This window comes from Caenorhabditis remanei, chromosome III (genome assembly GCF_010183535.1).
Source record: "Caenorhabditis remanei strain PX506 chromosome III, whole genome shotgun sequence".
Lineage (NCBI taxonomy): Eukaryota > Metazoa > Nematoda > Chromadorea > Rhabditida > Rhabditidae > Caenorhabditis > Caenorhabditis remanei.
The window spans coordinates 10,493,535-10,521,433 of record NC_071330.1 but is presented as its reverse complement, the minus strand read 5'-3'; the positions used below and the strand labels follow the sequence as shown (position 1 = coordinate 10,521,433).

General features: G+C 39.1%; 9 protein-coding genes across 9 annotated transcripts; 3 read left to right on the top strand and 6 right to left on the bottom strand.

Moving 5' to 3' along the window:
• Positions 1–135: 135 nt before the first annotated feature.
• Positions 136–1,641, bottom strand: GCK72_010568 (uncharacterized protein; the record flags this gene model as incomplete). Its single annotated transcript, XM_003110686.2, has 4 exons — positions 136–182; positions 239–422; positions 1,171–1,382; positions 1,623–1,641. 4 exons carry the CDS (start codon positions 1,639–1,641, stop codon positions 136–138), a joined length of 462 nt encoding a protein of 153 aa, XP_003110734.1.
• Positions 1,642–2,261: 620 nt separating this feature from the next.
• On the bottom strand, positions 2,262–2,673 carry GCK72_010567 (uncharacterized protein; the record flags this gene model as incomplete). The annotated part of the gene is made up of 2 exons (XM_053727933.1): positions 2,262–2,435; positions 2,617–2,673. 2 exons carry the CDS (start codon positions 2,671–2,673, stop codon positions 2,262–2,264), a joined length of 231 nt encoding a protein of 76 aa, XP_053587510.1.
• Positions 2,674–3,458: 785 nt separating this feature from the next.
• Positions 3,459–7,178, bottom strand: GCK72_010566 (uncharacterized protein; the record flags this gene model as incomplete). Its single annotated transcript, XM_003110988.2, has 9 exons — positions 3,459–3,648; positions 3,696–4,254; positions 4,308–4,686; positions 4,733–4,927; positions 4,979–5,261; positions 5,307–5,396; positions 5,450–6,357; positions 6,403–7,023; positions 7,068–7,178. 9 exons carry the CDS (start codon positions 7,176–7,178, stop codon positions 3,459–3,461), a joined length of 3,336 nt encoding a protein of 1,111 aa, XP_003111036.2.
• Positions 7,179–7,423: 245 nt separating this feature from the next.
• GCK72_010565 (uncharacterized protein) lies at positions 7,424–8,798 on the bottom strand (the record flags this gene model as incomplete). The annotated part of the gene is made up of 5 exons (XM_003110905.2): positions 7,424–7,542; positions 7,587–7,807; positions 7,851–8,224; positions 8,276–8,668; positions 8,745–8,798. The coding sequence occupies 5 exons, from the start codon at positions 8,796–8,798 to the stop codon at positions 7,424–7,426; spliced, it is 1,161 nt and encodes a 386-aa protein (XP_003110953.2).
• A 689-nt stretch (positions 8,799–9,487) lies between these two features.
• On the top strand, positions 9,488–10,722 carry GCK72_010564 (uncharacterized protein; the record flags this gene model as incomplete). Its single annotated transcript, XM_003110901.2, has 5 exons — positions 9,488–9,604; positions 9,650–9,734; positions 9,864–10,021; positions 10,070–10,299; positions 10,437–10,722. 5 exons carry the CDS (start codon positions 9,488–9,490, stop codon positions 10,720–10,722), a joined length of 876 nt encoding a protein of 291 aa, XP_003110949.1.
• A 1,724-nt stretch (positions 10,723–12,446) lies between these two features.
• On the top strand, positions 12,447–12,765 carry GCK72_010563 (uncharacterized protein; the record flags this gene model as incomplete). Its single annotated transcript, XM_003111027.2, has 2 exons — positions 12,447–12,599; positions 12,655–12,765. The coding sequence occupies 2 exons, from the start codon at positions 12,447–12,449 to the stop codon at positions 12,763–12,765; spliced, it is 264 nt and encodes an 87-aa protein (XP_003111075.2).
• Positions 12,766–12,976: 211 nt separating this feature from the next.
• Positions 12,977–15,912, bottom strand: GCK72_010562 (uncharacterized protein; the record flags this gene model as incomplete). The annotated part of the gene is made up of 8 exons (XM_003110796.2): positions 12,977–13,063; positions 13,266–13,463; positions 13,703–14,690; positions 14,736–14,795; positions 14,838–15,001; positions 15,572–15,629; positions 15,683–15,769; positions 15,827–15,912. The coding sequence occupies 8 exons, from the start codon at positions 15,910–15,912 to the stop codon at positions 12,977–12,979; spliced, it is 1,728 nt and encodes a 575-aa protein (XP_003110844.2).
• A 784-nt stretch (positions 15,913–16,696) lies between these two features.
• Positions 16,697–18,140, bottom strand: GCK72_010561 (uncharacterized protein; the record flags this gene model as incomplete). The annotated part of the gene is made up of 7 exons (XM_003110749.2): positions 16,697–16,958; positions 17,009–17,121; positions 17,168–17,362; positions 17,425–17,718; positions 17,764–17,847; positions 17,897–18,019; positions 18,066–18,140. 7 exons carry the CDS (start codon positions 18,138–18,140, stop codon positions 16,697–16,699), a joined length of 1,146 nt encoding a protein of 381 aa, XP_003110797.2.
• A 1,612-nt stretch (positions 18,141–19,752) lies between these two features.
• Positions 19,753–27,044, top strand: GCK72_010560 (uncharacterized protein; the record flags this gene model as incomplete). Its single annotated transcript, XM_053727932.1, has 12 exons — positions 19,753–19,770; positions 19,831–19,900; positions 19,947–20,136; positions 20,494–20,750; positions 20,799–20,904; positions 20,955–21,857; positions 21,902–21,975; positions 23,365–23,670; positions 23,788–24,264; positions 24,332–24,648; positions 24,695–24,893; positions 26,929–27,044. The coding sequence occupies 12 exons, from the start codon at positions 19,753–19,755 to the stop codon at positions 27,042–27,044; spliced, it is 3,033 nt and encodes a 1,010-aa protein (XP_053587509.1).
• Between the last annotated feature and the right edge of the window lie 855 nt (positions 27,045–27,899).

Below are 27,899 nucleotides of genomic sequence, written 5' to 3'. Positions count from 1 at the left end.
TTTTTTGATTGGGGAAAGGGTGGGAAAGTTTAGAGAAAAAGAAAGAAAGGTCATTAGTTTGGGTGTTGAATAAAGGATAGCACAGTGCAGAAAATGATGGTATGGGGGATGGAAGGGCGGGCGGAAAACAATGATTTAGTCCTGGTCTGGGAATGGTCCGGCCAAAACCTTCTTGATGAAATCTGAAAATGAAATGGATGATTTATGAATTCGAGAGATGAATTCGAGATGAACTTACCCTCGTACTTGACCATTCCTTCTCCATCTTCAACTCCCTTGAGGAGCTCATCAGCCTCATCAGCGGAGAGTCTCTCTCCGAGTGCCAAAAGGATGTGTCTGAGCTCAGCAGCCAAGATCTTTCCAGTCTCTTCCTTGTCGAAAACCTTGAGTCCCTCGTAGAAATCGGCGTAAGTTCCTTGCTCCTGTAATTAAAAGTTCCCTTTTTGTTTCTTTTCATTCATCTATATCTTTTCTAAACTTTTGCCAATAGACGTGTAGAATGATTCGCTTTTGTTACACTATACTCAATTCTCGGGAGTCGGTTCTCCCACACATGCTCTGAGAAAGAGAGAGAGAAAGAGTGGGATCTATCTCTGGATCTCTCTTTTCCGATTATTGATTCGTTGTGGAAGAAGAGAGATAAAGAAAGAAAGAGAAGAGATGAGTTGGCATGTGCCGTTGAGAAAAATGAGAAAAAACACATGAGAAGAGATGTTCGAAGATAAACATGATAGACAACTGAAACATCACGTCATCATAAGAGATTCGGAATTTCGGGGGTTTCCTCTAAATCGAAAATTCATAAGATTTAGATCCTAGCTTCCAGATGTACTAGAAACCATCTTCGAAAGTTGGAATCTAGGACTATACTATCCTAGTCTACAGTAGGAAAGATTTATGTAGCCTGGGAAAAAGCAGTCTACTACTGTACTCATTCGAAACTTATGAAGATTCTAGAATCTTCATTTTGATTTCTAAAAGTCGAATCTATTTCACTTGTTTCTTACTCTACAAATCCGCGTGTTAATGTTTGCTTACTCCGAGATATCTTACGTAAGTAGCTCTCTCTCAACTCTCTTTTTCTCAACTCTCTATTTGATTATCACTTGGCGCACACCTATCTTTAAACACCAAAAACTTCTAGACCCCCTCATCCTAAAATATTCGTACCTTTTCCTTGGAAAGTTGCTCGTAGATTGGGAGCCACTCCTCGAAAGTGATTCTCTTCTCTCCCTTGCGCTTGAACTCTTGTCCGGAGGCCTTCACAACCATGGCTTGAGTTGGCTTGAGTCCGGCGGCACGAGCGACATCTCCGATTTGGGTGCCATCGATCTTTCCGTCGAGTTCCTCGTCGTAGAGGTTGAAGATCTCCTTGAGAACGTCTACAGAAAAAGGAAAATGATGGATGAGAGAATGGAATTCGGATGGGCGAAGGAGGGAGTACTAACTATAATCCTGATTCTAGAAGTTTCTTATTATCAGTTGAAGATTCAAATGATCGTCTTCTCTAAGAAGGTTCAGAATTCAGAATGTTGAGTTCAGAATCTGGATGCTAGAATGAAGAAGAAATTCCTAATAAGGGGATGGATTCTATCAAAGAAAGCAATGAATAAGAGACTCACCTTGCGATGGAGCTGGCATTATGTGATGTGTCTGTTTGGGGGGACTCGAGATGAGGAAACTGAGTGAAAAGAGAAGCGTCGACGGCGGGCCACCCTAAGTGTACACTGTGTGTGGAAGCGACTTGCCTTCAAGATGGGGGCGGATGGATGGGGCGGATACATAGGCGATTTCTCTTCAACAATCATACTATCTCTACTGGGTTCCCGATCTTGAGAGAGCCAAGGAAGTCGGGATGTAAAGCCGCCGAAGAAATATTGTGCAATTCGAGGAGGGACGTTTCGAGGTACGGTAGGTTCAATGAGACGCCAGGAGCCCCGCGGGGGGTGAGCTCTTTTTTCAAGTAACTGTTTCTTTTAGAGTTGGAAGTAAAGTTTAGAAATTCTAGTTTTTCATATTACTCATACGAGGGAAAGTTTTGGTTTTCAACGTATTATTCGGGCAAAACTGACTGAAAAGATAGAATGAAAGTGTTTTGTAGCTATGCGAAAAACAAGATTGAAACAAAAACAAAAAGATAATTCTGACAATATCTGAAAGCGAGTAAAGATGAAATGGGAGAAGATTAACTTGAAAATGTTTAACAACGGGAAACAAAAACAACAACAATTACAAATAAGGATAACTGGATTTTGAAAAATCTACTCGGTGTATCGAGCCAAATCTAGACGTGGTACGATATTCATGGATTGAAGTTCCTGGAAGAGAAGCTTGCAGGCATATGGAATTTTGATGTTGGCCATCGACTTGCTGGAACGACACTTCTGACACCATCCCTTTGATCCGATCACTCCGCAACCAGTACAGACGTCAACCTGGAAATTATTTCAGATGAACTTAGTAATGTTATCCGCTTATGGAGATCTTTGTGTTTTGACCCTTTTTCTTAGAAGTTCATTTTTTCGCGGAGAACCCGATTAATTTATTGTAAACGCGTGTCGTCGTCTACGTTTCTCTAGATCTTACTCAATTTTTCTGCCCTCCAATATTTCGCACAATCTTTCTCCTTGTCTCTCCACTGCGTGCCACTTCAATTGCACATTTTCTCGGCATTCCACTCCTAGGAGCACAAAAAGCGCAGAGGACGCACCATTGCTACCGCCTCTCTCTATCTCTTTCTGTTTCTTCCTCCTCAGTTTTTCTTCTCTGCCAAAGCATTTACTCGAAAAGATCCCGGAGAGAAATGAACGGATAGACCATACCGATCAGTGGAGACGCAGAATCGCTGCCGTTGGGATATACACTGGTGAAATGGCAATCAAGAAGAGATCAGCAAGCTGACTCGTGCCTCCACCTTCTTAACGCTATTTTCTCATGCACCGACAATATTTTCTCTTCAATTCGTTGACTATCTTGTGAGCAAAAAAGTAGTAGAAGAATGAAAATGAAGAAAGGCGGGGAGAACTAGCATTGCCGCATCGGAGATAGATGGCTCATCGGATACCGAGCGGGGGTCACGTCGTGATAACTCTGACACCACTGGGATAACAAAGTTCGAATAAATCTGTTTGCTGATTCTTCCTGTGCACTAAAGCTACATCCAATCTCGATTCTTGTTTCTCTCCATGCTACAAAGTCTCATATTTTCAGCTAATACCATTTCCGCAGAAAAAGGATGTGCCAAAGTAGATAGAGGATTCCAGGAATAGCGAGTGCGCGCGCGAAGGTCTACCCACGCAGTAACATCAGCACAGTCTCCCTCTTACTGTCTTTTCGTCTCGCGCGGAGAAACTCTCGCAACAGTTTCGCTCCTCTTTTCGAATCCACTTGAGTTATGCTTGCGGCGAGGGCGACCTAGTGTAATGATGAGCAAAAATTGCACACATAAAGGGAAAAGTCTAAACGGCGATGTGGGTGAAAGGGGCGAAAGATCGACTTATTACCTTGAACTCATCGGACGACACCATGAGACGTTCAATCAACAACATCGATGCTCCGTAGGCAATAAGGCAATCTCTTTCCATTTCTCCGAGACGGAGACCTCCTTCTCTGGACCTTCCTTCTGTTGGCTGACGTGTCAAAGCTGCTCTGAAATTGCAATTTATGAAAGCGGTTGGGGAAACATTGTATCCTACCTTGGTCCTCTAGCACGAGCATGCATCTTATCCAAAACCATATGCTTCAGCTTTTGATAATAAATGGGTCCGAAATAGATGTAAGCAGAAAGTGATTGGCCAGTAATTCCACTGGTCAACATATCTTTTCCCATGTAGTTGTACCCTCTCGCAGCCAACTCTTCGCACACATCTTTCACTTGGTCTCCTCCAAAAGCTGTTCCATAGTGATATGTTCCATTCATGACTCCAGCTTTTCCAGAGAGCAACTCCATTAGTTTACCAACTGTCATTCGAGACGGATATCCATGAGGATTCATGATCATATCTGGCACCATTCCCAGATCATTGAATGGCATATCTTCTTGTTGAGCAATCAATCCACAAACTCCTTTCTGACCATGACGAGACGAAAACTTGTCTCCAAGCTCTGGACGGCGTGTTTGTCGGAGTAAAACTTTGATAAGATGGGCCTCGTCTTCGTTATACGTGAGCAAAACTCTTTCAGCATATGATGGTGTAGGCGTTTTGTAACTGATTGAAACATCTTTGTAATCAACTTGGCGACCAGCAATTCCAACTGAAAGTAACAATTTATTATGAACACCGTGTTATTCGAAACAATAACCCTACTTGTATTGGCAGATGCACAAGGCCCCGGACCACTTTCTCCGCTAACAACAGGCATATGCTTGTTGATGATAGTTTGCTTCGGAAGAATACGTGCTCCAGCGAAGACGATACCTTCTTGATCCAGATTCTTGTGTTTGGAAATCGGCAGTCTAGTGTTTGGATCGAGAGCAGGTCCAAGGAGACGGTCGAACGTCTGATTTGGGTACTTCCTGACTGTTCCTTTTACATGCTTGTACACTAAACAGCGACCATATCCACGATCGAGGGATGCTTTATTGAGAACAAGAGCATCTTCAATATCGTATCCACTGTACGACATTACAGCAATGATACCATTGGCACCGGCCGGAAGTTTTTCAAAGTTAGTCAACTCGATAGTCTGTGACGAAATAATTATGGAATCAGTATGTAAGGGGATAACAAACCTTAGACTTCACAAGAGGTCTTTGTGGATAACAAAGCAAGTACATAATAGAGTCAATTCTTTTCTGTTGATTGTATGCAATCGTTCCCATTGCTTGCTTACCCATAGCGCATTGATAGGTGTTACGAGGAGACTGATTATGATGAGGGTATGGAATGAGACCAGCACAAACTCCGAGAAGTGTGAATGGCTCAATCTGGAAAAAAACTTTGTAAGAATGTCAAAAAATATTTTAAATATTACAAACCTCCAAATGCGTAGTCTCTGGTCCTATTTCTTTTTCATAGACAGCGATCAAGGCATCATTCATTTCATTCACATCCAGATATTCAACAATTCCGTCGTCTACAAAATCCTCAAAAATTCGCTTCCCCTCTTTCAGCTGTTGTACATGGTCTTGTGTGAGCATAGGCTTTCCATTCTTGACAATAATGTAAGGACGACAGAGACGACCTCCATCTGAGGAAATGAAAACGGAACGATTCGTGATAGATCTGGAGACGGAAACGAACTCCGATAACAATCCGCTTCTGGAACAGAAACATTTGTAAGAAAAAAGTTGATTTCGTGTTTACCTTCTCAAATCTCTAACAGCTCTGACTACTCGCTCCGGATCAATAGCTGTCCCAATAAGTACTCCGTTCAAGAAGATCAACGTGTTTTCTCTGTAATATTCTCTGATATTATCTTTTAAAAAGTTATTGGGATTCAGACTAACGGTTTGTTAACATGAGAGAAATGAACATTGTGAAGATCTTCTACTCCAGAATTCAAAAGTAGACGTAATACAGGTTTCTCATCTGAATCAGTGGTGATGTGACTGATAAGTGCAAGATTTTTCACAAGACCGCAAGCCTCTCCTTCGGGAGTATCACTCGGACATAACATTCCCCACTGGGACGGTTGCAACGAACGAGGTCCCGAAACTTTTCGTGTCTTTTCGAATGTTGAGTTGATTCTTGTCATCATACCGAGAGCTGAGATGTAGGACAGACGACTGAGAACTTGAGTGACACCTAATCGTTCCATTCTGAATCTTTTGATAATCCAGTTTCCGGTCGACATTGCATTAACTATAGTGTTTGTGATCATATCTTGTCGCATGTGCTTCACAATATCCAAGGGAGCAGCCATTGTTTTCATCAGAGCATTATCCGCTATTCTTTTCAGTTCCGAATTGAATCGTTTGAAGACATCTTCGAAAAGAAGTGCTAGCAAAGATCCAGCCAACTCTAGACGTTTATTTCCATAGAAATCCCTGTCATCCAATTCATTCTCTCCAAGTTCTGTTTGAATCAATCTTCTTGTCATCAATCCCAAATAAATCGCCTTCATCTTGAAATTACCATCTGGGCAGGCGATATGAGTAATCATCGAGTTCGACAGGAAATCAACAGCTTCGTGTTCTTTCGGGGGAGTCAAAACACTGACAGACGTTCCTGGAAGCGATCCAAACGGGGTAAACTTGCGTGCTTTTACTTTGGAAGTCACGTATGCGAGAGCCTGTTGTTGAGTGTACACTCCAGCGTTGATACATTCTTCAAGAGTTTGTGCAAACGCTGAAACGTACTTCTCTTCATGTCCAATCGTGCTGACAATATCGTAATCTGATTCAACACCCATAGCCTGGAAATGGGAAAATTCTGTTTTAAAAGTGCTTTTAAACTATACCTTGAATATAATCGAAACAGGAACATCATCGGTGAGCTGATTATGACGAACCGAGTATTTTCCTTTCTTCATAGTAACGTATGTTTTGCTTTTTCTCTCAGATGTAGATGACAAAACTTCACACTGAAGTTCTTTGCTCGAGTTTCTTCCAACCATAATTCGATTCTTTGACAACTGTTCTTGGATCAGAATAACCTTCTCACTTCCTTTGACGACAAAATAACCTCCTGGATCATATGGACATTCTTGCACTCGTGCGAGTTCTTCTTCAGCAAGATCTCGGAGGATGCATTTGCTTGAACGAAGCATGATTGGCATACGACCAATAATGAGATCTTTTTTGAAAACTCGTTGATTTCCACGAGTGTACTCGATATCGACAGAAATTGGAGCAGAATAAGTCATATCTCGGAGACGACATTCTTGGGGAGTAATCTTGTCATGTGTCATATTGAGACCTTCTTCACTACTCGGGTTTCCAACTCTAATATCGAGATATTTCAGGTAGAAGTTTGGATTAGCATCAGAGGTGATTTTTTGGTTCGATTGCATAATGTTACGTATTTCTATGTTAACAAAATGATCAAAGCTGACTAGATGCTGCTTGACAAGTCCTCGAACCTAAAAAACAAAAGCGTTTCCTATAATTTTTAGTAGCTCTCTACCTTCAAAAAAGCCGGAACTAGAAGCCATTTGTCTTCCAACGGCATACATTTCTGATCTTTGCCGCACTCTGATTTGATCCGAGCGCGGCCATTCGCTTGGCCACCTGTCATCTGATCTGAAATGAATTAGGCTCGAAAATGCACTGAGAGAAAGTTAGAGATATCGAACAGGAAAAGACAGAGCGAATAATAAACATGTAATCATGTTTTTAAAAATTTATTTTCATTGAAAAGCTATTCACATGGTACGATAAAATAAAAGGCATGATTTATAATACACCCGAAAACTTTAAATTATAACTAGAATTTTAAAATACATCGGTTCCTAAGCACTAATAGTTTCAAATATTGAAATTTTACAGCTTCAAATCTGCATTGTTTGGCAACGGTGAGAAGTAGTGATCGATAGTCGATTCCTTCACTTCTGACAACGTTGCTGGATTCCATTTTGGCTTGCGATCTTTGTCAATAAGAACTGTAATTATAAAGATAATCGATGTAGTCCGAGTGAAAACATACTAGCTCGACACCCTTCATGGAAGTCTTTGTCAGCGAGGAATCTTTGTGTCAAACGATATTCCATGGTGAAGATCTTGGCGTAATTCATTTTGCTTCCCTCTGTGATTTGCCGATGAGTGACTTTCAAAGAGGTTGGGCTCATCTTTCCAAGAGTTGCTGCTTGTTTCTTCGCCCAGTCGGATCCGTCTTTTTCGAGGCTCAAGAGAATTTCTTCGACGCTCCTGAAAGTAGCTAAATTTCGAACGCTGAGAAGGATAAACTCACTTTGCCCCAAACGAATCTCTGATTTGAGCAAGATTCTTCGAAAGACTGAAATCCGGAATTTTCTTTGGCTCGAAAGAGCGGATGACTTCGTCGACTGCATTTTCGTTGACATCTTTCATATTCACAAGCTCGTTCTCCAATTTCGCGAGCGCAGAAGACTCAACAAAATGAGTTGCGAGTCCAGCGTGAAATGCATCAGCTCCAAGAAGACGATATCCAGAGAGTGCCAAGTACATTCCAAGATTTCCTTTCAGTCGAGAAAGGAAGTATGAACCACCTACGTCAGGGAAAAGGCCGAGAGCAGTTTCTGGCATTGCGAGCATTGTATTTTCCGTAGCCACACGGAATCGGCCATTCACAGAAAGACCGCAGCCCTACAAGAATGAAGTTAGAACATACTTATTTCATTTGCAGAATCCACTTACACCTCCCATCACTATTCCATCAATCAGACAAACATATTGTTTGTTGAAAGTCCCGATGAGATGGTTCAAAATATATTCCTCCCGGAAAAAATCTTTGTGCATTGTGCAGTTCTTACCGCTTTCTGCGTCTTTGAATGATCGAACAACAGCAAGAACATCTCCACCAGCACAGAATGCTTTATCACCGGATCCTTTCAAAATGACCAAATCAACATCCGACGAGGAATTCCATTCTTGTAACTTTGGATAGAACTCTCGGACCATATTCAAGTTCAATGCGTTGAGAGCCTTTGGTCTGTTGAGTGTTACAACTTTCTTCGATCCATGACAATCTACAAGAATCTCAGATTTGGTTGATCCGCTCAGTGAGAAAGACATCTTCTGGCAGACTCTCTGTAAGTAAAACTTTATGCTATTCAGCTAGGAAGAAAAGTGTTAGTATATTGAAAAAAATTAGAAATCTTTAAACCTTTCCACCGAGTCCGCGGAAGAGTGCGGGCAAGTTTCGTACAGAACTCCCCATGTTTCTGAAAATTAGATCAATCAATAAGAGAAAAAAGTGAAAGAGAGAACAATAAAATAAAATTAGCGGCTTTTAAAGACGAATGTAAGAGATCGCTGATCACAAAAAGAAATGTGCACTTTGTCTTGCAAAACACAATCAAGCTGTTTAACGAAAAATGAGAACATTCCTGGTTTTTGATTGGCATATTACAGTTAAACTCGGATGAAAAACTTCAACGTTTAAAAATTACAAAAATTACTTGATTCTGGTTTGATTCGAGCTTTTCGGATCCCAAGAGCCCAATTAAGAACCCGTGTATTGCAATATTAATTTATTTTTCATAAACTATGTTAAAACTTTCAAACGGAAATAGGATACCAATTTTTACTAGCGAACTCGTTAAGAAAGAAATTTTTAAAAATAGGTTGGGGTTTCCGCTGAAAACTTCATTATGGGAGGGGCTATTTCTTCAAAACGCAACTGCCGCACGCCTTTTCGCAACTCTGCTGCGCGCCTCTTCAGAAACAGAAATTTTTGCAGCTGGATTACGATTTCATCTCAGAAAATCAGAAAACATTATTTTTAAAAACTAAAAGAATAAACTGTAATTTTCTTAGCAAAAAATAGAAATGCCGTGTTTATTCTCATCCCGTTTCCTAATAGAGGAATTGCTCAAAGTTTCGTAATTGCAGAAACTTCATCTCAACATGGGGTCATCTGCGCAAGAATGTGGATGTAAAGGAGCCCGATTTTGTGCCCTTTGTGAGACTACAGAGAGAGTCAAAAAGTTGCGTGTTGAAGAAGACAAGCATACCCACTACAAGGTTCGTTCCATCAACAACGAAATCTTAAGCTAGCCCTTTTTTCAGGTTTTCATTTATGATCCTATTCGACAACTCGCTATCCCAACTTGCAACTTAAACTCCAAATCATCCCTTCTAGAAATTATCGACGGTGAGTATCGTACCTTTGATTTGCAGAGAGAAAAGCTTATAAGAGAATTGTAAATTCCTTTCAATTTGGATGTTACAATGAACGTTTTCGTCAAACTCTACAAACGTTTTTTATTCTTGAAATTTTCAGAAACTTCTGCCTGTCAATCTGTGACTTCTGATGATGCGATCGAAATTGACGGGCTCACTCTCATTCACGATTTTCTAACAGAAAGAGAAGAATCCAGTATTCTCGAGATGATAGATAATGTAGAATGGGTACAATCGCAGAGTGGCCGAAGAAAGCAAGTAGGAAGTAGATTTTATCAACTTTTAATCATCATTTTAAAAGTTTAGGACTACGGACCGAAAGTGAATTTCAAGCACAAGAAAGTGAAGACAGACTCGTTCATCGGAATGCCTGAGTACGCTGATATGCTGTTGAACAAAATGAGCGATTATGATCTGAAAAAGTTAGGAAACTATCAGCCATTTGAAATGTGCAATTTGGAGTACGAAGAAGTGAAAAAGAGTGCGATTGAAATGCATCAAGATGATATGTGGATTTGGGGAAATCGACTAATAAGGTACTGTTAGCTTCTTATTAGTTTTGCACTCTAATAACAATCAAACAAAGTTCAAGTTTAATTTTCAGGTTCCAAAGTCCTAGGTTGCATATTATCCATAAATAAAACAACTTGTTCTTAAATTATTCAATGTTCAGCATAAACCTCATCAGTGGTTCCGTCATGACTTTGTCGAATGACTCGAAAAGCTTCCTCTGCTACGTCCACATGCCCCATCGTTCTCTAATTTGTATGGCGGATGAGTGCAGGTACGATTGGAAACACGGAGTTCTTGCACATCATATTCGTGGTCGAAGAATAGCACTGACAATGCGGGAAGCTGCCAAAGACTTCAAAGAAGGAGGCGAGTTATACGAGAAGTACGGTGCTGAACTCATTCGCCTTGGAAATATTCGAGTGCCACTCTCAAAAACTTCCGCGTGATAATTTGTTCTATTGTATAATTTTGTTGTTATTCCTTGTTTCCACCACTTTGATTGAAGTCATTTCTGTGTCTGGTCTCGTTCAGGTATAAGTAATTATGATGAACACTCATCGGCCAACAACCGTCTTTCCCCATGGTCTAAAAACAAGTCGAATTATGGTGACGTTGTAGTTAGAGCCAGTGAACAGAGATCATCAGACAACCATGTGACTGACTAGATAAGTGGAGAGTTAAGATAAGAAGGAACAGGAGCAACCGTAGTTTGATGATAGAATTATCAAATACACTTCAGTAATCTGAAATGTAATGTGCACACTGCAAAACCATATTTCTCTGGGAAACTTCATTTTTAAGTACAATTCAGCAAGAATAACTCAAGTTCCTCAAATGTCACACTCCCTTTATTCTAAACGGTAACAAAGAAGAAAACGAAAGTCGTCCGTAGTATAATTTAGATAACCATCTCCATCACCTGTTTACCTATAGTTTGGAAAAAGACCACGAGACGAATCTATATTTGAAAGAAGTAGTTTTCAATGAAAATGGGTTCACTGAAATGTGATCGATGATTCTTATTTGTATTCCAGTTCACACCTGTTTACAGAATAAAACTTCAACGAAAAACCTATCAAAGAACATTTTATTTATTGCTTCATTTTTTCAAATTTCCTTTAATCGGAGTTCGAAAGAATCCAAAAATCCACTCAACGTGGAGCTTACTGTATAGAATATCCTAAAAACGCATTGCGTGGTGAGACTATCGGATTAGATAATAACAGTGACTGGCTGCCTAGAGACAGTGTACTCACCGTACGCCTCTCTTGCTCACGTCTCCAAATCTATTGACATTGTCGGATTATGGTGAGGTTTTCTCATTGACATCTCATTTTTCTTATTCGTTTTCCTTCACGTAAATTGAATCTGAAGTGCAGGTACTATAGTATTTTGAAAGCTGTAGTCGTGTAAATTCTGAAATAATATCCCATTTTTGTCGTTATGAAGATTTTAATGGTTCCACATGATGTAAAGGTTTCGAAAACTACGAAAGATTTGTTGGATGAATTTCTCTTTTCCGTCTTCCAGATCTCAACAACCCTCCTGAATGTATCAATTCCGTAAACCGTCAAAGTTCTCTGATCATTCATAACCCAAATCGATGTCTGATCGTTCATTGAATTACTCAGACAATGCAACACTTCTCCAACGTGATTCCTCTCAATTCTTACCTAAAATCAAAAAGCACACAAAGTACGTACTCGTACAGTCTGTGTCTCTCTTCTCTCGATCCGATCCATCCTTCAAAACCCTTCTTTCCATCTGTCTTATCTCTGTCACCTCGTGGTTCTCTGCGTCTCTTCCTCATTCACACACACTCACACACTCTCTTCTATCTGTTCTTGTTGTTGTTCTACAGTTTATTGCGTCTAAACTCCGCCTTCAGGCCCTACCTTCTCACATATTTTTTGATCATCCCCTCCTCTGTTCATTGTCCATCATTTCAGTCGACACTTTTTGCTTCTTTTTCAGTTTCCATTCTTCCTTCTTTCTGCCATCTTCTTCTTCTTCTTCTTCTTCTCCGGACAGGTCCATCCGTACGCAAAAAGAGATTCTATCTCCGAAAGGATTCACTAGTCCGGGTCACTTCTTTCTCTCTTTCTCAGTTTTCCTTCCTTCTTCTGATCTCCTTTTTCGAATTTTGATATTTTCAGAAACCATTTTCAATATGTGCGACGAAGCCGCCCGTCTTGCCAAAATTGGCCGTCAAGAATACGATCTGATTCGTATTCACGATGCACCAAACTGCGACGATCAGACGAAATTCGAGTGTGACTTGGAGCTTGCTCGATTCCAAGTCATCAGAAGTCAAATCGCGTTGGTAAGTTATTTTTCTTCTCTGATTGCCTTCTTGAATCTCATTCTCCTAATTTCAGAAGAACGTTTACAACGAGGAGTTCGTGACTCCAGCCAAGCTCCGTTATCTTCGTGACGATCTGGAAGCAGCCGAGGAGCATCTCAAGAAGTTACTCGAGCTCTCTCAATGAATATATTATCGACAATCGATCAAATGATTGATAAACTCTCTGTACATACTTTTATACTATTGTTTTTTGTTCACAACACAAAGAAATAAAGAACATTTTTATATTTGATTTGTCAGTTGAAGTTAAAAAAAATTCTTTACAAAGAAAATGGAATGAAATGGCACTGGAATGTAGTTTTGACTAGATTGATTGAATTCTCAGAAGACATGATCTAGAATCGGGTCACAATGAGCTCGTCGTGGACATCAATTTCAGATTCAGAATCTGAAGGGATTTCAGTGATTTGAAGGTGAGAGATCTGAAACGTGCGTTGTTGATCAAAGTTTTTTTTACTATGATATTTTTGTTCCCAAATTTCTTTTCTCTCTAAATCTCTTTCTTTCAGTCAGCTGCCCCTGGTTATTTGTCCTAGATCTCGTGATATGATTTATCCAGAAAACAAAGATTTTCCCCAAAAAAGTAAATCTTTAAAATGTTATTTTTAAGCATAAAGAATTCACCTTTTCTTCTTTCTTCTTCATCTCCACCTCTTCTTTTTTTTCAAACTTTCTCGTAATCTCTTCTTTTCGTCCATTTTCTATTTGTGAATCCACAACCATCGACGTTTCGATCACTTCAAACTCCTCCCCAATCACGTTTTCTCTTTTCATCTCTTCTTCTTCAACACCCTCTTCTATCATTGTCGGTTCCGTTGAGACCTGCAAAACAGAAACTGATTGTTGACTTTTTGGTGTTAGTTTCTTTGTGAATGACACATTTCAAAGATGAGGATGGAGGAGTAAGAGATCAATCAAGAAGTAACAGATGTTCAATTAGAAATTATCAGAAACTGAAATATAAAATACCTCTATCCCGGGAAACACTTTCTGTTGTGAAAATATCTTTCTCAGCGAAACAAGCAAAAATCATAATTTATAATATAATTAGTATGACTCACAGTTTTTCTAGTTCTTGGTTTCGGAACTGGCGGGAATTGCTCTTCGATTTCCTCATTTCTCTTCAGAACTTCCACAGGATCTTCGTCCAAAGCCGACAGAACACTTGATACTGCATCTGACCTAGTTGACGTGGTGGAGAGATCAGTGAATCCGGATGACGTTGTCATTCTACCAATTGACATCGGCATTGTCGCAGATTTGATTCTTTTATCGAACAAAAATCTTGCCATAACTGGAGAAACTCCTTCGTCACTTGAACGAAGATCCAGAGCATTTTGTTTTGTTAGATTTCTTCCGTTGATTAACCCACTTGGTTCATAGACTGGAGCATCAAAACTTGGTGCATCGTATGACGGTGGTGGACGATTTGGAGGCATACTAACTGGACGAGAAGCTGAGAATGGAGGAATTGAAGGTGCTTGGAACGTTGGAGAAGAGAGAGCTTCTGGTGGAAGACGTGGTGCTGGACCCTTTTTTCTTCTCAATCGAACAGTCTCTGGTTCGACTCCTAGTTCATATTTCTCTACTAAATGTTTCATAAAAACACGATCTTTTTCATGAGCGAGAGTCGGATATCCACTTTCATCTGTACTAATTGTAGATAGTTGTTCTCTATCATCGTCATCTAAATCATCCAACCAATCATCTAATTCATCCAAAATCTTCTTTCCTTGAGCAGAAGTACTTCTTATAGTTGACATATAATTTCCATCTTGATAATTCGGAGGACTTGATGGTGAGAGGATTGGAGTTTCTACGTTTGGTCTTGGAATCGCTAGAGTTCGATGTAATGGAGAAAGTGTTTTCAGTGGAGACGTATTATTCATAATTGGAATACAATCATCCAAGCCAAAACTGAATGCTACGCCCAAATTTCCAGGTCTCTCGATCACAACTGAATACGGTTTTGGTGCTTCAATTCTTTCAGGGGTGTGGATTTTTGGAGACGGGAGTGGTTCGGAAACATGGGAACTTTTAGAAATTGATCTGAAATTAAGGAATTTTAAAAAGGAGTGACGATGAAAAACTTACCGAAACACGACGGGAGGATCAGAAGCTTCGGCATCCGGGATGAGATTTGGTTTCGTATCTCTGAAAACAAGACAGTTTCACAATCAAAACGTATTAACTCACTTTGGCGGAGGTGTTGGCGGAGGTGGTGCTTTATAATTTTTTCTACTTGGTCTGGGTGGAGCAACATTGATGTATTGATGGGAAGTCGGCTGATTCTCGTACCCTCTCACATTTGACACGTCATCTTGATTTGGAGCAGGGAACGCGTCATCAAGACCAACTCTCTGGAAAACTAGGTTTGCTATCTTCATATTTTGAGCAAACTTCCCATCGATTGCAATTTAAAAACAAGACAATTTCAGAAAATTCAGAGTAATTTATTCAATCAAGAAACATTATCTTTTTAGCTTATAACTTTTATGTAAAAGGTCCTCCTGAAGTTTTTGAGAAATTTTGACAATTTATAATTGAAAAACATAAGTTCAAAGTTGAGTGATTTCAAAGATGAGAAAAAACCCAAACCATTATCTTGGGTTAGAATATAACAATATTTTAACTACACAGTTTTTACAGGACAGCTGGAAAAAAATATCAGAAATTTCAGAGCAGAACGCATCAAATTATTTCTTTTAAAACAGTTAGATAATTGAGAAATGACATTTACGATTGTGATACTTCTCCCATTAAAACAGTTTAAAAAGTATGACAAAATGACTTTTTAACGTTCTTTGATCTTAAATGTGCGAATATAAAGTTTTTGTTGAACTGCAGAAGATTACGGTAGCTACAGTATCACGATTTTACAGTTAAAAACAAATTCCAGGTGACCTCATTTCTGAGTTAAAAGAACAAACCTCTTTCTTTTGTGACCGAATAGTTCCATTGGAAGATGACGGTTTAACGTAATAACTTCTGAAAATGATATCATTTCACTGCATTTTCTCTTTCTTGTTTCTAATATTTACCCTTCATTGACCGCATCGATTACGTTCTCACTGTTTCGAAGATTCTCGATTTCAGATGCTCCCATTGGGCTGACATGAGCCAAGTGTCTGGAATCCAATAATACATTTTATACTAATAAAACCAAAACCCAAAAGAATTCAAACCTGAAATCGGATGGAAGTGAGATCATAGTTTTATCCAAGTGTTTGTGTTGGTTTTTAGGTGGTAACAAGGGTAAATCGTTGGGCATTTCGGATAGTATTCTGATCTCCTGAAAGAATTGAAGTTTATCTGAAACAGTATGAATTGCCACGAGTGAAAAAATCAATGGTCGAACCGAAAGTTGTTGCAAAAACTGTCGAGAACAGCAGAGAGAGGCAACCGTCCGATAACAACGTGTAAGCAGAAGTAGATGATAAGGAATAAGAAAACGGAGAAGAAGGAGAAGAAGAAGGTAAAGTGAACTGACTCATACGGACTCCCGACAAGACATTCAAAATGTCGTTGACTGCTGAAACGTCTCCCTTTTCCCTCTCAATTCCTTCCTCTACTAGTGATTCTGATGGTGATCTGAAAGTGAACTGAATCTGAAGAGACACAGAAAGTGAGAGAAAAGAAAACATGTGTCGATTTGATGAGTAATCTCTCAGAGGGAAGCAAAACCGGGTTGGTATTATGTAGGTTGGGTTAGCATTTTTTGATATGAGAAGGCGACATAAATTTTGAATATGATTTCGTAACACTTTCGAAACCGAGAGGATGTTACGGAATCAGTTGAAAATTAGTGGCACGTGAAATAACAAAAAAGTACAACATTTTGAGTTTGAATAACAATTTTCGGAACTGAAAAAACTGCCGAGTTTCAGATTCAGGTTACTGTAGGATTACAGTACATTTAAAATGTGACGGAGTTGTCAAAATAAAAGCGGATAGTTATGTTTATTTGGTTCAATAGAATATTAAAATCTCTATATTCTGAAGAATAGTAATTTCTAAAATTAGTTCATATACTTATAATTATATCTTCTCCAACTTCATTGCATGGTAATATCATCCAGAATCCCAATGGCTCGACTCAAAATCTCTTCTGCCTTCTCTTCTCTTTCTTTCGGTTCTTCCTTCATATCCAATGACTCGTCTTTGTACATTTTGTAGTAGTAGGTCAAACTGAAGAGTGACGTCGCATTTATATAGTTAAAATGATCAGAATATGATTGTTTGAGTTGATCAAATGTGAATGGGATTTTTGACTCAGGGAATTGTTGCTTGAAGATGTCATAGTAATGCCGGAGGTATCTGAAATTGAAAAGAAGTCAAATGGAGACAATTGAACTTCTTCGATTCACCTATCCGTATTTTCCTTTCTATTCTTCACTGATAATCCGAGACAGAAAATTCGGATGATATCATGTGTCACAGCTCCTTTCGATACATGTTGGAAATCTATGAATGCTTGAATCTGAAATTCCAAATAACATTTCTAATCTTCAGAAATATACACTTACTCTTCCCGTTTCAGTATTCCATAAAATGTTAGATGTATTCAAATCATTATGAACAATCACAAATGGCATTCCCGATTCTCTGTTCAATTCATCTGATTTTTGAACTGAATCCTCATCGAAAGCATGTTTCACTGCTTGAATTCTCCCCACCAACTTCTCGGGAACCAGTTTCTCGAAGTCCAATGTATCATTGTACTGAAATACATCCTTTTTGATAAACATATAGAGATCTAGAAATTTGAAAATCAACAACTAACCAACATTCTCATCCATTTCTGATCATATAAATCATTTGTGTACTTATCCAATTGAATCTCTTCACTTATTTGGATTGTTTTAGCATGAAATTGAGCGAGAGATTCCATCAGTTGAAGTGTTTGACCGGCATCAAATCCTGGAACAAAGTCAATCGAAGCCCCTATTCCAGAGAAATCTTCACAAGCTAATCCAGTCATTGACTCGTTTTCAAAAGACTCTCCATAATAGAAACGGGGAAATGGGAATCCAGGAAAATTAATGGTTTTGAAGTCTTTATAGAATTGTATTTCTCTCTGAAAATGAATTTGTCAACTTGGAGTAAGCTACTAGAGACATACCGCAGTGAGCGCTTGAAGAATTTGAGTATTCTCTTCAGCATTATCCGGATCGCATGCAAGATTTACAGCCGAAATACGTGGAATCTGAGTATAATCAAAACAAAGAAATTATAACGTAGATGAGTGAACTAACCTTTACAAAAAGTGGAGACACCACTCTATTCTCAAACTCTTCTGAATTCGATTTCACTATTATTTGGTAGCATTCTGACCAGAAACTTCTTGAATTTTTGAGAGGTTTAATGGTGACATTGAACTGAATATTTTGGTATTCCAGATGAAATAGATATTAGATGACTCACATTTTTGAAAGGTTCGGGAACTTCAGAGAAGATTTTTTCTATTATTTTTGGAACAACTTCCGCGACTTCTGACATTTCTGAACTGAGATTCGGTTGATTAATAAATACTTGCAAAAGGCAAAAAAGTTAAATTCGACGATAAGTTCCTGGTCAAGAATTAGCATAAACGATGAAGTCAGCGATTATTCAGATTACTTGTCTATTCCAGTTAAAAAAATTTAAAGCGAGAAAAATGAATGCGGAGACTAGTAAAGTGACTTCATTGTTTCACCAAAGACCAGGAAGAAGAAAATGTTGGTTGAAATTTTACACTCTCTGCCAGACTAAACCCATTTTTCTTATCGCATTCAGACACGAAAGGAAAGTTTTCGAGAACATAGATGATCAATGACAAAGGGGACATAATGTGAATTTTGAATTGGAACTAATCTTTGAACTTTTCCTCTATTTTTGTGACTGTACAGTTCTTTTTAATGTGAAAAAGAAAGAATGAGTTGTCTTCGAGAGTACTGTACTACATTTTAGCGTAATCAACACAGAGGAAACTCCAATTTGTTTCTACCGGGAACTGCTTCTGAAAAAGCCACAACTAGATGGAGCAATTTTATCTGATTATTCAAAAAATAATAATTTTAGTTGTTCGATTCACCTGCAAATTTATCTCTGATGGAAAACTGTTCAATACATAAAGTCAGAACACTTATCTTATCTTGTCGAGACCTTTTATTGAAAACAAATGTGCGTCTTTCGGATTACGGTACTTCTAAAGTCATTGCTTGTTTTCTTTCCCGGGAAATCTTCCGAAACTTTTATATTTTTCATTTTTTATACATTCGATTTTATTAAGCATCATCAAAATTTCCTCTCGGAATGGTTTATAAAGTGAGTTTAAAAGAAAACTGTGAAAATAACAAGGAAAACCAATATTTGTGGCTTGTTCTTTGTAGCGAGAGCTTTCCATTTGTGGACGATAAGCGGTGTGAACGCGCAGCGAGTGTCGTAGTGTCGATGTTCTGTTATTATCGGTCGAGGCACAGCAATTATCTCGAAGACCCAAAACAAATACTGTTGTTAATAAACACACCCCGCGGTAGGTGACTCTGACATGATCGATGTGTGGAGAGTGGAAGAGCGGCTGTGGGAAACTTTATGAACTTGAAAACTGTAAAATGCTGTAGTACGTCCGGTAAATCAAATGAACATGAATTTTACTTCTGAAAAATGTTCACCCATTGTCAGAAAGACAATATTCTTCTTTTGGCGTAGATTTTACGCTTCCATACTTTCTTTATTTGTTCCTGCTGCTGGCAGTTATCCGGTCACATTTGTAAAACATTCTACGATGTTACAAAAATTCGTCGTCTTTCTGCCTTCAAACATCGCCTTCTTCTTTCTGTTGAATCATATGTGGCAGGCCGCATCTGTCTTGCGACCTCTTGTCCGTTCGCAAGTCTGCGACCTCTTGCTGTGCACACTGTCTCGCTCAGCCAATTTTTTTGTGTCGATGTCGGACCATTGTATACACCAAAGTACCAGTTTACTTTTTTTTGAATTAGGAAACCTCGCCACATTAAGATCAAGCGAGACCTCTTCTTTCGTCACACTGTTCTGTAATCCGATCACCTTCTTTCACGCCATACTTATCAAACAAAAAACTTGTAGGTAGGAAACGCATATTTCGGTAACGATGGGAAAGAAGAAAAAGGTATTATTAGTTTGAAAAAAAAAAACTGCTTTGTATAAGGGTTTCAAAGTATTTTTCCAGCCACGTGTCCGAGAAGAAATACTCAAGCTGTTCGAAGTCTTCGAAGATGTGGAATTTCCACCGATACCAAGTGAGTTTACTGTCTATTGACTCTCAGCTGACATTCTAAACTTCAGATATGTTACCGCCTCAAAAGTCGCTGAAAGAAAGATTGCTTGAACAAGAACAAGAACGAATTGAAGAGATCAAAGCTTACGAGAAACGGTTTTCTGGAAAATCTCATATTCCTGATGATGTTTTCATGGCACTAGATCGCACATTCGGTGGATATGAAACTGTCAATGTGGAGCATTCCAACATTTTCAAGTAAGAATAAATACCTGACAAATCTTAATACACTTAATTGGTCACAAGTAAAAACATGAGCAAGCAATTACCAGATAAGCATCTGTCATTATGAAAAAATCCATGTTAGCGAGCGAGAAATATTTTAGGGCTAATTCACGGAAAAAATCATTTTTCATTACAGCAAAAATTGTTGTTTGCTATTTTTGCTGCCTCAGGAATAGGCCCATTATATAACAAATTATTGTGAAGCTTCCTAAACTGAATTTGAAAATGGCGTTTACTGTCGTAGATGTTATTAAAACCAAATAAACAAATATATGCAAATTTTGCCTTGAGTGATCCATGTTACAATATTTTTTGAGTATTGTTTTACAGGGAAGAGATGGATTCATTCATCAAAACAAGCGAGCCAGAGCCTGATCAGTTCATGACGGAGCGTCCACGTAACGCATTCGAATCACTTCATGATCGACGACCGTTAGTATACTGGCGCGAACAAGTGATCAAAGGTTTCAAAAATTCGAGTATGATTCTTGAGCGATTTATGGATGAACGAGATTTGGCAAGAGCTCCTAATGCAACCAAACGAATTGCAAAAGCGGAGTGTATCAATTTGCAAATTAGAAGATATAGTGAGATAATGAAAACATCTTTAAAGAAGCAAACTAATATTATTGCAGCTGCTGAAGAGGTTAAAGACCGATTACGACGCCAAGCTAAGGATCCTTTCGGGCTCTTTTCTCTGATTCCGCATACGATCAAAAAATCGAACAAAAGTCAACATGAGTAAGTTCAGTATTGATAGGTCTGAAGGTAGCATCTAATAAATTTTACAGACGGAAACAGATTCTTTTGGATTCTTATAAGGATTATCTTCAAGACTTCAATTATTCGGAAAGACCAGGATGTATCGCCATTTCGAGTTATTTGGATATTCAGAAACGAAGAAACGAATTGAAAGAGTTCCTGAACTCTTGTGAAAGTCGGAAAACACCAGTTCGCTCTGTTTCTGTTCCACCAAAAAGAGTCAAAGAAAACGGACATGAGAAAAGAATTGAGAAGGAAAAAGACAGAAACAAGAGGAAAATTTTAGAAAGTTCTGATGATGAGGTTATCGTTATTCCAAAGAAAGTCGGAAAGGAACAACGTTTGAGCAGGGAAAGTGGTCGTCTGAGTACCGATAATACTCAACCAAGTGCTGAAAATGGTCGTCCGAAAAAAGACATGATGAAACCTCTTCCTGAATCTGAAATTTTCATTCCGAAAAAAATCTCCAAGGACCGCTCAAGTGTCGAATTGGTTCGTGAAAAGAAGGATAATGTTGATCCTTCGCTTGAGAGAAAAAGAAAGGAAGTTGATAAAAGAAGAGAGTTAACACAGAAGCATGATCAGCAATACTGTGAAACCCTGAAAAAGTCACAAGAAGAGCACGAGAAGAAAATGAAAGAGGAAGAAGAAAAAAGGAAGCAGGAGACAATCAGAATGAGAGAGGAATACGTTAGAAGACAACTGGATCTTAACAAACGAATGGAAGAAGAAAAACGTTTACGCGTGTTCGAAGAGCAGGAACGAAAGAGAGTCGAGGAGGAGAAAAAAGAAAGAATCAGGAGAAAGGAAGAAGCTGCAGAGCTAGAACGAATCAAAAGAAGTATCACGCAGCTCAAAGAGCAAAGTTTGAGACAGGAAGAGGAAAGTGCCAAGAAAGTTGCATCGGAAGAGGATTATCAGTTCATTGTATTGTACGTTTTAGTCGGTGAAACTTTTGTACCATCCGTTCTTTCAGGCCGGCCCCAAAGTTTTTCGATGGTTGGAAGTACTTCAAATGTAAAAAACCGGACGATTGGACCCAGAGAAAAGGTAATAGAATTCTTATGACCAATTCGATAAATAGGGAACGTCGTACGATCGCAAGATTCAGTTCGTTTTAAAGAGAGTTTTATTAAATAGTGCTTCCTAAATCGCCAAAAGCAGCAAAAGTGACAAATCTGCGCCGTCTGAAAAATTACTTGTTACTTTTGTAAAATTTGCAGATGCGTTTTATATATGAGAACTTTGCGCGCACCCGTAATTCCCGAGTACGGGAGCATAACGGCCAAGTTTTGAAATAAAAATAATAATTAAAATGATATACGTGAGCCCCGGAAAACACTTTTCGAATACATTTTTTCATTTCCAAGAATTTTACGTGATAGAAAATGTTCCCGATACCAAACCTGAGTTTTCAGTTATCCCGCTGTTAGATTTTAAGCAAAATTTTGTGCGAGCGGTTATTGAGGTCTCCAAATTGAGGTATACAAATAGATAAAAAGAGAGTAGGAGGGAAGAGAAAGCTTCCGAGGGTCCCTATTTAAAGTTAATCGCTACTTCCGGGGGTCGTGAGCCAAGAGGCGGAGCGAGAGCAAGCTCCAGGGTGTCCATGTTTTAAGGTAATCGGTACTTCCAGGATTCTAAGCCAATGCGCGGGGGGAGAGCAAGCTTCTGGGTGTCCATGTTTTAAGGTAATCACTACTTCCAGGGTTCTAAGCCAATGCGCGGGGGGAGAGCAAGCTCCAGGGTGTCCATGTTTTAAGGTAATCGCTACTTCCAGGGTTCTAAGCCAATGCGCGGGGTGAGAGCAAGCTTCTGGGTGTCCATGTTTTAAGGTAATCGCTACTTCCAGGGTTCTAAGCCAATGCGCGGGGTGAGAGCAAGCTTCTGGGTGTCCATGTTTTAAGGTAATCGCTACTTCCAGGGTTCTAAGCCAATGCGCGGGGTGAGAGCAAGCTTCTGGGTGTCCATGTTTTAAGGTAATCGCTACTTCCAGGGTTCTAAGCCAATGCGCGGGGTGAGAGCAAGCTTCTGGGTGTCCATGTTTTAAGGTAATCGCTACTTCCAGGGTTCTAAGCCAATGCGCGGGGTGAGAGCAAGCTTCTGGGCGTCTCTTCGTTGAAATTCACATTCCATGGCAAGCGGAATAATTGGTAATGAACAAGAAAGTGGGAAACACGCGGTGAGAAAAAAAACCTCCCTGACCTCACGTGGTCTACAAAATTCTGAAAAATTAATGTGGCCTTTATGCTCCCGTACTCGGGAAATACAGAGAGGCGAACTTTGCTCATTCTTCTTTTTTCAACAGCGAAATCTCTGGAATATCGTAAAATGTTAAAATTCAAATTCCCTCCATAGGGGTCTCACACCGATCAGAACAACAAAAACAACATTCGGGCTTTTTTTTAGGAATCGTTTGAAATTTGAATTTCATTTTAGAAAAATTTTACAATCACTTCAACTGGCCTCTGGATGAAATGCAACGTGATTTGGAAAGAAGTGAAGCTAAAAAGTCAGCATCGGGTGAACCTATTCGAATTCCTCACGAAAATACTTCCACAACAAAAATAAAACCGCTTTATATGCCAGCGAAAAAGAACCCGAACCTTTCTGTCGCCATCAAGAAGCGTCCAACATCCCCGAAGCCGTCGACGATTCAAGCAAAGCCTGTCGAAGAAATAATTGGCGAGATAAAACTGTTGATGGCTCCCTCACGTAGGAACATTGCTCATAGTATTTCATTGAGTAAGTAGTTGAAAACAAAACCAATTACAAGGAGTGTAACTGTTTGAAAATGATGACCTGTGTTGTGAAGGGCATCAAAAAAGTTAAAACACAAAGTTGTTATCATTATTTTTCCAGGATCTCAAGAAGTAGATTATCAAGGAATATACTTGAACCGACTGAAGAATGGTTACATCTATCCGTTTCATTTAGCCGACGGACAGTACTGGCCATTATTTTTTACATTGGAAGATACTTCAGCTGTTGGCCACGTTGAATCTCTCGTTGCTTGCAGTTCGTTTTCCGGAAAATACGCTTCACGATACCTCTTGACATCCTCCCTTGAAGATGACGATCGTTCTAAAAAGTTTGATCAGGCCTACAGCGAGAGTGACGGTGACTGGTTTGAGTATTCTCAAAAACCCGGCAGATTCAGTAACAGAATCGGCTTCAAAGGACATTACAGTAAATCAAAAGAGTCTTTTGAGCAGCAGAAACAGCGAGCGAGAGATCAATTGCACGACGCGTTTGCTAACGAAACAAGAGAACAAGATGAGTTCTGCAGATACATGGAAGGTTACAGAAGAGGATCCGATCGGAATAGAAAAGAATTCAGTAAGCCGAGTCTTGGTTTTCAAAGCCTCCAGTTCACATGAAGCTATAAACTACTGATATTTTATAGAACAACATCTCTCCACTCATCTACGTCAACTTGTGAGAGACGCTCGACTCGATGTATATTCCATAAAAGAAATGTTCCATGATATCGAAGACGGAGTAACTGATCATCCAGGAACTCGGGACAGTCCGCTCGAATTGTGGTGGCATACTCATGGTTATAGAATCTATTTGCATACAAGAGATCATGAGTATGGTATGTACATGTACGATGCTTGTGCCGCATATGAGAAATTGTTGCCGCCACAATTGAATTCAGGAAATGTTGATAAATTCAACGAATGGTGTTTTACGCCGATGTTGGCTTCTCTTCACTATCAGGTAGTTCAGTTTCAATAGCACACGAAATCATAATATTTTGTTCCAGAGTAAATACAAACCTTTTGATGTATTTTCATCAGAAAAGGTTAAACGGTTGTCGGAAAGACATAGTAAATATACGGCACTAATCAACGGAAGAAAGTTCTCACTGAGTCAAGCCGTCGAACTCTGTCGATTGACAACTCTTGATAAGTACCAATGGACAATTCTTCATGATCAACTTGTTTCCCATTTCAGAGATTTTCGTAAGACTGCTATTAAAAAAAAACTTATTTTTATTTTTCAGCTGCCATCTTCCAGTTGATGTTTGACCTACCACTTAATTTGATACCAAGAACGGACAAAATTGCATGCAAACTCTTGAATTCACAGTTCAGATTATCCTGTAATTCGTGGAGTTATGGACAATCAATGTACAGAAAGGATTCTAAATAGTCTAGTTTTTTTTTTCTGTTATCAACATGTATCATCATTTTACTCTATTTTGCCCCCCACACGTGTTACATCCGGGTTTCTTCCAAATCCTCAGCGCGTTTCACTGCCATCCCACTGGTTTTTTTGCCTTTGTTGTAATCCGAGTAGTTTAATAATTGTTTACGGTTTTAAATGTTCATTCAAATAAAGATAGAATGACGAATATTGAGTTATCCCGTCAGTAAGCAAACGCTAGTCAATCAATTACAGGTAAAAAAATACAGGAAAAAGGGAACAATCGAAATAAATGATAATATGAGGCAATCTCTTGGCGAAAAGAAGACAATTATAACAAAAATAAAATTGCTTTTATTAATGGAATGAAATGGCTCATAATCTGACGCATTCGATCAGAGTGGATTCCGATGAAGACTTCTGAATCGGAAATCAATTTGACTTTTGAATAAAAGAAGTAGGGGAAAAACAAACAGAAAAATGATGAGAACACGCAAAGAAAAACGGTGAAAATGAGCATATGTGAATGTCACAACAATTGAAAAACAAAGCAAGTTTTTCGAGAAATCTGTGTGGATTCAAATTATGAATAGATTTCTCGAAAGACTCGTCTAGAAAATTATTAGTGAGAGAATTGAGAAAACACACACGCTTTGTGGTAGTAGTCGTTGATTAATAGTGCCCTGCATATGCGTACCGCTGAAAAAGAAGCCGAAATGCAGAGTTTTGAAAAAATATTATATTTCATTAAGACTGAAAACACACCGTCTGATTAGTATACCCGTTGTTAATGAAACTCGGCGGAGATTGTCGTTCTTGTGTTGAAAGACGTGCTGGTGAATGACTGGATAATGGAATATTCCAATAACTTCCGTATTGGGAGACTTTGCCCGCCTTAAATGGATTAGAATTAGGATTTATTAGATAGTCACAACAACAACAACAACAACCACACATCATGATCCTTTATTAGACAACACCACAAAAGGAGGAAAAATGGAAAACTGACCTGCTGACCTGAAAGAGCAGATTGTCCGTTCAAACGGGCTGCTCTTTCTAAATGATCCTCATATGTTGATTCTTTTCGTTTTGATTCGTAAGCTGTCGGACGGACGCCGTAAGCAGCTCCATACATAGCACGAAGTTGGGATGATTCACGTGAATTTCGCTTCTTACAGCAAACGACGGCTCCGATACATACTAGAATTACTAGCCATGCGAGGATTATCATTACTGGAAGCAGGATTGCTAGCTCTGAAAGAAAAATGAATTTGAATTGAAATACAGTGAAAACCATCAATAAAGATATACTTACTGGGCGATTGTTCTTCAGCATGTCCAACATTAACAGTTGGCTCATTTCTCTGTTTTGGTGGTTGTGAATTGACTATGACTGACGGTTGTTGCTGAATTATTCTTCTTTGTGTTGTTGTTGTCACACGTGGCTTCTGAGTTGTCGTGAAAACAAATATTGATGGAGGAACTTCTGTAGACATTCTCTCTTCTGTTCTCATCATTGTTGTCGTTGTTGTAGTTGGAGCCATTGTAGTTGATGTTGTTGTTGTGCTCATTTCAGTTTTCATCTCTTTTTCTTCTTTTTCTTCTTCTTCTTCTTCTTCAGAAGTCTCGACGACATGTGCATCACCAGTAAGGTCTACTTGTACTGGTTCTGGTGTCACTGACAATTCAGGTCTCTTTTTGGTAGTTTTGAACTGAAATCAAAAAATTAATTCTAAAAATTAAGGAACTTGATAATTTAAAAACTTACAGCATTATCGAGTGAATCCAAATCAAATTTCTCTGTTTCTCCATCAAAAGATCCAGTTTCAAACGGCGAATCTTCATTTTCAGACATCTCTGTATCGATTGGAGAACGAGATGGAATTGTTGTGGATCTCGAGTTGTTAGAAGACGTGACGCGAGAATTCGACTCTGTTGATGTCGATACTTCCTCTCTCAATGGCTGAAATTCTAATTTCTTCAGAATCCTCGACGTCTTCAAACTTACCGTTTTAATGGAGAAATCTGGAAGTGGTTTCTGAGATCCTTGCAGTCGTTGATTTGGTCGGAATAGTTCGGGTTGAACGGTAACAAATGGAGGGAAAGTGACTTCGAAAGCATCTGGTCCAATTTCAAAGTCTTCATCAGAAAGTGAGACGATTGGTCGATGTGGAGTACTTGAGAAGTTGGGACGAGGTCTTGTTGTAGTTTTTGTAGTGGGCCTCTTTGGTTGATTTTCAATTGGAGAACTTGTGACTGTCAGAATATTTCTTCCTCTCGTTACAGTACCACCTCCACGTACAAGAGTTGGAACTATTGTCTCAGAAGGCTGATCGATTAGGAATGCTCCAGGAGATGGAAGTGTCAAATCTTCTTTCTTTTCTTCGAGAAGTTTTGATGGAAGTCTTGGAGCTGTACTCAACAAGTGATCACAGTATGGAGGAACTTGAATTGGTTGAGCACAGGGCATTAGTTGTGGTTTATCGATACGGTAGAGCCACGTTCCTGGCTGCTTTATATTACTGTTCTTGGCTAATTGAGCAATTGCCTCAGTTCCAGATGCAGGAAGAAGAATAGAAGAAGATGTATCGGATGAGAGAATTCCTGCTTCTGCACCACTTGCCCATGGAAGATCTCTATACATCAACTCGACGAATGTCATTTTCTCGTTGCGGGCTCCAGAACCATCGATAAGAAGTGCTTGGAATGTGTTTCCCTTCTGAAAATATCAATGGTTAGTTCAAACAATCAAAGAAAAACTCAGACAATCAAAAATTGGTTTTTTTCCGTATCTAACGAAATTTGACGAAGAATTACGACCT